The sequence below is a fragment of the Vicugna pacos genome, chromosome 16 (genome assembly GCF_048564905.1).
Source record: "Vicugna pacos chromosome 16, VicPac4, whole genome shotgun sequence".
In the NCBI taxonomy this organism is placed as follows: domain Eukaryota; kingdom Metazoa; phylum Chordata; class Mammalia; order Artiodactyla; family Camelidae; genus Vicugna; species Vicugna pacos.
In genome coordinates, this window is record NC_133002.1 from 47143698 (window position 1) to 47150846 (window position 7149).

The window sequence follows — 7149 nt, forward strand, 5'->3', positions numbered from 1 at the left end:
TCATGCTACAACATGGATGTACCTCAAAAACACTAAACTGAGTGAAAGAAGCCAACACAAAAGACCACATATGAGTCTATTTATATGAAATTTCCAGAATATAGGCAAATCTGCAGTGACAGAAAGGTCAGTGGCTGCCTAGAGCAAGGAAGGGGTTAGAGGGAAATAGGCAGTGACGGCGAACAGGTTTCGGGGTTTCTTTCTGGGGTGATGAAAATGTTAGGGAATTAGAGAGCAGCAGTGGTTACATAACTTAATGAATATACCCAAGCTCCTTAGATTTTACATGTTAAAAGGGTGAATTTTACGTTATGGGAATTATATCTCATTTAAAAAATAAGATTAACAACTGTTAGAAAAGACAGGAGTCTTCTGGGAAAAGTTTGGCCATCACTCCTGGCTCCTGGCTGGCCATTCCTCTCCTCTCAGGGACAGAAGCCCAGCAGGTCTGGGGTCCACAAAGCCAAGTACTTCCTGTGTCAGGTGTCACAGGCTCAGGATGCTCCCAGTAGGGAGGGAGAGGCAGGGAGTACAATGGGAGAGAGAGGACCTTGGGGTGTGAGGAGGGAGAAGAGGGCACAGACTGCCCTGCCCAGTGCCCGTTGCCTTCCCTCCCACACTTCCCAGTCCTGGGTCCCCAGCCAAAATCCCCATTCCAGGGCCCATCTAGTTGTAAGAGAAGCCCCCGTGGGAGAAAGCAGGGAGGTCCGGGGCACAGGCTGCGTACTTGGGGAGGCAAGCCATGGGGTTGACCTCACAAGCCCTAGGATCCTGGTCCGCCCGGAAGTAGATGGAGTCAGCAGAGTCAAAGGAGGGGTCCTGGTCAAAGAAGTTGTAGGGCCGGAGGAAGAAGCCCACTCCGTTTCCTACAGTCACCGTATTGGGAACGTCCTCTGCATGTGGGATGTGCAGGAAACCGGTTGTCACCCAGGCCACCAGGTCCTAGCAGGGGTAAAGAAAGAGGATTTTGAGGCCTGGCTTTGCTAAGGACACGCCTGCCCCCTCCCTCGCAGTGGCCTTGTGTGGAATGATTCAGTTCACCAGACCAGGAAAAATGTGAAATTATAATGCTTTCTTCCTTGCTGGGCTCCAAAGACCCCCTGGAGGACTCTGGATTAGGAGAGAATGAGGTGGCTCGTCCTTGCTCCCCCTTGTCCGCCTCTGACCCCCACCTCCTCCCTCTCGACTCACCTGCCCAGCGATGGTCTCATTGTTGATGAAGTCCGTGAAGTCCAAGGTCGGGGTCCAGGGGTCATTCAAATTGTAGATGCTGATGCTGCTGGGCTCCTCCTCCTTCCGCTGGGTCACAGCCAGCTGGTACCTGCAAGGGATTTGGATTAGACCCCCAAGTTCAATCGACCCGTCCCGCTGCCTGAAGTTGCACTAGGGTAGGGACATGAAGGGGAAATGAGCACAGAGGTCTCAGGGTATCAAACCTCTTTATTATTCTTTGTCCACTTCCCGTTCATTCTCTCTTAAAGTTTCTGCATTTCTTCAATATCCTGTATCTCAAACATCTACTGGCCCACTGTTCAGACTTCAGATGGGACTGTCGCTCATGTGTCCATCCAGATGGGATGCATATGCCCAGACACAGCCTGATTCCCATCTTAGGCCAATTTCAGTATCTTATGTGCTTGGATTTTAGGGGACACCCCCTCAGATCTGTGCTCCTCTCTTCTTCTTTGTTTTCCTTCCAACCTTGATTGCAAACATTTTAAACACAGAGAAGAGTTGACAGAATAGTAGAGTCAACACCCACATGCTCACATCCTAGATTCTACCTGGAACATTTTGTCGTATTTGATTCAGCACATATCTCTCCATTCATTCATCCAACCAGTAGGCTTCATTTTGAGTGGCCTAAAATTGTGGCTGCAGGGATGTGTGTGTGTGTGTGTGTGTGTGTGTGTATGTGTGTGTGTGTGTGTGTCATGCATGAACACCCATGGGAGGTGGGGGAACCTGGGTTCCCAGCAACATGGAGCCTCTTGTACAATCTACCTCCCCCAGTGCCTCTCTGACACCCCACCACCCACCTCGCCCAGCTGAAGGCTCTCTCCATGGAGCTGGTCTGGGGCAGCGGCTCCCCAGGAAAGCTGACCACCTGGATGCGGTAGCCCCGAGGGTGGCCCCACTTGTTGCTGTGGTTGCTGGCCAGGTACACGTAGCGAGGCGGGGCAGTTCCCAGGGGGAAGGCAGCCTGGTCTTCTGTCTCCAGCAACTTCCGAGTCACCTGCAGCCTCTGTATCTGGTGCTCAGGACTCCAGGGTACCGCCGTGGGGACAAAAGCCGTGTCTTCAGCCCAGACCCAGTTCTCCACTCCTGCAAGGGTTGGGTGGAGGTGGGTGAAGGGAAGGGTGGGAGGGAGGGCTGGTCATACAGTGGCCCTACCCCCTCTGGACTCTGCCCCGACCTGGCTTCTGAGTAGGGGCCAAAGAGAAGTCCAGACTGAGTGTGCTCCTTGCTTCCTTCCCCTCTTGTCGAGATACCCCAGATCCAGAGTTTGGAGAAAGTCTTCCCCCGGATATCATATCCAGTAATCATTCCAGATGTCTTGTGACTGGGCTTCCAGTGACCTTGTCCCTCTGAGGAGCTAAAGGAAGGATGGTTTACCTGAGGTTGGAGCAGTCGAGCAGGCAAAGTGCAGAGTCAGTTTCTGAAGCTTTATGGCATCACCAGACTGCCTTATCATGTAAATAATAACAGTGGTAGCTCACAATTGTTGAACTTGAAAAAGCTCTGCAAGGCAGGGTGCTGAGTACTTTACATGTAATGATGCTCTACTTGCACAACTATCTTATGAAGGAGGAACTGTAGTTGTTCCCATTTTACAGATGGGATAACTGAGAATTAGGGAATTTAAATAATGTGCCCTGGTTTGTCACCAAAGGCACCTGGTTAGTTTCATGACAGGGCTGGGGACCCAGGTCTTGATCTGGCTCTACAGGACCCAGAGGAGACCAACATAAAGTGGTCCCATCACACATGGACAGCAGACACACAGGCTAGAAGGAAGGAAAGGCAGACCCGGGGCCCAACATTGCTGGAGCTTACAGGTGTTTTCTATTGTTTGGGGTTTGGAAAGGAATTAAGAGGAAAGCCAAAGGCACAGTCTGTTGCCTGAATATTTGAAATTTTGAATGATTCTATTAGAGTCCAACTAGGTTCCATATTATGAGGCAACTTAAGTGATCTGAGACCAAAGAGCAGTAAACCAAAACATGCTGGAAGTTCCCTCCATACCTTCCAAGGATCAAAGAGAGCAGAGACTGTTTGAGCAAACCCTCAGTTTCCTTTTGTGGATTACTGCTCCTAGTCCACACTCTACAGTTCCTACTTGTAGAGGACAATTAAAGGGAAAGAGTCCTCATTCTGATATATCCACACTAGTAGGCTCATGTGGATAATAACAGCAACAACAATAGCTAATATTTCTCAGTGTGTGTCAGGCGCAGTTCCAAGTGTTTGAAAAGTTGCCATCGCTTAGATGTAGAGATAAAGAGGGACATGTGTGTTAGTTCTAATACATACATATATTTTCTAAGTCCAATAAGAGCCTAAAAGCAACATCCCAGTAATAATGAGCACAACTGGTACCCAGATCTTGGCTTCTACATACTATTCTCCAACAAAGGAGCCAGAGATTCTTGGAGAAGTGGTTGATTCCAGGGCTGGAGCAGAGAAAATACCAGATGGATTTAGAACATCTTATGGTGCCAGAAAGTAAAGAAATGCTCAAAAAAGGATGGCAGCATGTCAGAAGGACACAGAAATCAACCTGAAGGATCTCCCAATGGCCAAAACTGGAACAATTTAAGGAATGAAATAAACAATAGTACTGGGGTTTAACCCTTCGAATAAAATATCCATGAATTTATACAGTAATGAATAAATGATTACATATATTACATAGAGGGAAAAGGAGAGATAAGACTTTCTTATGGAGAATTCCAATTATTAATGTATAAAGAATAGGGGAAAACATTTAAATGACTAGGAGAGAAACAGCAACAATAATTGTTGCATTGAAAAATCCACCAATAGATGCTAAAATTAGCAGGCAAGAATTTGAGAAGAAGGGTGGAGGGTAGAGCTCAGTGGTAGAGTGCTCACTTAGCATGCACGAAGTCCTGGGTTCAATTCCCCAGCACCTCCATTAAAAAAATTTTTTTTTAAATTTAAAAAATCAATTTGAGAAGAAAATAAACAGTACATTTGCATAGCATCAAAAATTTCCCCCAAATATTTGTTACTTGCAAATGGAAACATACTAACTTTTATCATGAAGGAAGCTGGAAAACACTACGTTAACCAACTGCTTGAGGTCAACATCACTGATAAGACAACATATGGACATCATGTACCCTTGATATGATGCTCTAGGAAGGAGATACATCATTTCTGTTGTTTTCTTGCCAAAAAAAAAAACCCACAAAAACAAAAACATAAGCTCAATCTAATTATGAGAAAATATTAGAGAAACCCAAATTGAAAGACATCCTACAAAATGATTGACCAGTATCTTCTAAAAGAAAATTAGTGGAAGCACTGATGAAATTCTCCTAAGGTCTATGGTTTATAGTATGATAATAATATTAATTCCCTGCTTTGATTATCCTATGGTTATGTGAGATGTTAATATGAGGGGGAGATGGTGAAGGGTTTATGGGAATTCTGTATAATCTCTGCAGCTTTTCTCTAAGTCTAAAGTTATTTCAAAAGACAAAAGGTTTTAAAATAGTCACTATTAATCTTTACAACAATCTTATGAGGAATGTGCTGCTATACCATTTTTATACTTGAGTTAAGCTGAGACACAAAGAGGTTAAGCGTAAAAATATTTCTATCACACACATTTTCTGGGAGTACTCCATGCTCTCTCTGCATCTCCATTAGAATGTAAACCTTCTGAGAGCAGGGACGTTGTTTCTTTTGTTAAATTGTTTTAGCGCAGTGCTCGGCACAAATATGCATTCAGTAAATATTCCTTGCTTGCATGAGTGTGATATGTTGTTATGCAAGAAAACAGAAGTGACAAAATATGTGTACAGTATGGTTGAAATTTGGTAGTAAAAATCTAAATATGCGTATCAGTATAGCCTATCTTGTACATAGTACACACCATAATAAACTCTAGAATTGCAGACGCACTGTTTTAAAAGATGGAAGAATTTTCTTAAGCATGAGAGAATAGCCATCTAAGGGTAAAAATCTCGAAGGAATTCGATGACTTTCACATTTACTTCATATACTTTTACATTTTTAAGGTTTCAATGACAATTTTTAAAGCTAGGCATGAAGACTTCATCCTCCTCTACTGGAATCCTTGCCTCCACCAGGATGTCTTACCTCCCACATCCAGATCCACCTTGAAGTTGACACTGTGAGTATGGACGGTGCCCAGCGTGTGCTCCCCAACCTGGTTTCCGAATCTTCGGGCAGCACCAAAGAGGAACGATGATCCAATATAGCCCGTGGCATGGACTTTGACTTCTATGGCCCCATTGGGATGGAAGACCAAATCGCATATATAGTCATAGTTGAGCATGGTGGACACAGATCTGATAACCAGCACTGTCTCTGCAAGGCCCCCAAAATAATAGGCGGTCTCATCTGAGTGGTGTCGCCTCAGTGGGAAGCCCTGGTTCTGCTCAAACACACAGAAGGCATCGTGTAGTGTCTTGGGGGCTTGGGACTCCAAAAGGAAGTGCCAGTCCACGTAGGTGGCCAGATAGGGGCAGTCCACCCCACGGGTCAGAGGTGTGGAGAAGTAGCCCAAGCCAAAGTTGCTGTCCGCATACCGGCCTCTCAGAGCAGAAGGAGAATTTCCACCGTAGACGGCCAAGGCCTCCTGGAGGCTGACCTCATAGGCCACTCTCTCCCTTTGGAAGCGGATGTCAAAGATCCTTGGGCCAGTGAAAACTCCAAGGCCAAAGGAGAAAGTCCACAATGAGGAGGACACTCGACTCCCCTGGACACTGAAGCGGGGACCCTGGGGATGGAACTGCAGAGGAGGAGCTGGACCCGGGGGCACCGGGGATTTCAAGGACCAGGACCCACCTGTGCCATTGTCTGGGACCACCACCACATTCACCCGGCCAGCCTCAAACTCTTCCTCCAGCTGGGCCAGACTCCCATAGTAGCGGCCTTGAAAGAACACTTTCTGGATGGTCCAGCTGGTGGGGTCCAGAGCCTTGTGGTCTACCAGTAGTTCCAACCCCAAGGGGTTCAGATAATACCCAGCCCCTGAGTTATTGTAGTAGAGGCCAAACCAGGTGGCCCGGTCCCCTGACTGCAAACCACGAGGGGCTGAGTTCATCGTCACCAGGTTCTTTTCTTGGCGTTTGTAGGAGCAGCAGTGTTGGAGGAGCCCAGCAGCCTGGGGCAGCTCTCTGTTGAAGATCATGTGGTCTATGTCCAAGTACTCTCGGATGAGCACAGGGCGTCGGTGATAGGGCAGGGGTCCCCCATTACGCTGCACAGTCACATCCCGCATGTAAGAGGGGTGGGGCAGTGGTCCCACCACCAGCTCAGTCACGTTGGGATGGAGCTGTCTACCAAAGAAGACGATGGCCAGTGCCTCCCGGGCAGGCGGGGGTCTCCCCTTGTCCAGGTGGGCCAAGGCTGCAGCCTTGGGGGGCAGCTGCAGCTCTATTGAGAAGACGCAGTTGTCTGAGGGTTGGGCCTGGGCTGCGTCCACCAGGTCTGGCCCCAGCTTCTGGGCCAGAAAGCTCATCACAGCCACCAGCTCTTCTTGGCTCAGGTCTGCAAACAGCTGGCTCTGGCCATGGTGTGTCCAGGGCTGGGCACTGGGAGATACGGAGGGGCAGCTGGGTTTACATTCCTTCCCTACTCCTTCCTTACTCCCAGCACCACCTTCACCCATGGCCATCAGCAGAACACTACACAAAAGAATGAAGAGGGCCATAGCTGAAGCTCCTGGCTGTCTTCAGTCTCTTGAATCAGAATGCAGAGTGCAAGATAAAAAGATCGACCGACAGGACCTGAGTGCAGGATGTCTCTTTCAGTCTCCAGAGATGCTTGGTCTCTGGGTGGTTTTTCTGGGAAAGAGGCATGATGGGTACATTGAAGACAAGCAGCCAAGTACAGAGGGTTGGGAGGGGGTGGAAGTGGACGGTGCCAGGA

At 47.8% G+C, this 7149-nt stretch overlaps 1 protein-coding gene across 2 annotated transcripts; it reads right to left on the reverse strand.

Moving 5' to 3' along the window:
- Nucleotides 1-665: 665 nt before the first annotated feature.
- LOC140685357 (primary amine oxidase, liver isozyme-like) lies at nucleotides 666-6931 on the reverse strand. 2 transcript variants are annotated; one of them, XM_031685509.2, is made up of 4 exons: nucleotides 5353-6931; nucleotides 2040-2325; nucleotides 1192-1321; nucleotides 666-942 (listed from the first exon to the last, which is right to left on the reverse strand). In XM_031685509.2, exons 1-4 carry the CDS (start codon nucleotides 6929-6931, stop codon nucleotides 667-669), a joined length of 2271 nt encoding a protein of 756 aa, XP_031541369.2. In that variant the 3' UTR covers nucleotide 666. The 2 variants fall into 2 exon arrangements, with proteins under 2 accessions (XP_031541369.2, XP_072796172.1); XM_072940071.1 differs by lacking the exon at nucleotides 5353-6931 and adding an exon at nucleotides 2417-2541.
- Between the last annotated feature and the right edge of the window lie 218 nt (nucleotides 6932-7149).

What these genes read in the sequence shown, in the direction of transcription:
- LOC140685357 (XM_031685509.2), bottom strand. Translation starts at nt 6,931, where the DNA reads ATGGCCCTCTTCATTCTTTTGTGTAGTGTTCTGCTGATGGCCATGGGT. An exon ending in GGTGGATCTGGATGTGGGAG is followed by an intron (nt 2,326 to 5,352) that starts GTAAGACATCCT and finishes CAACCCTTGCAG; the next exon opens with GAGTGGAGAACTGGGTCTGG. An exon ending in ATGAGACCATCGCTGGGCAG is followed by an intron (nt 943 to 1,191) that starts GTGAGTCGAGAG and finishes TACCCCTGCTAG; the next exon opens with GACCTGGTGGCCTGGGTGAC.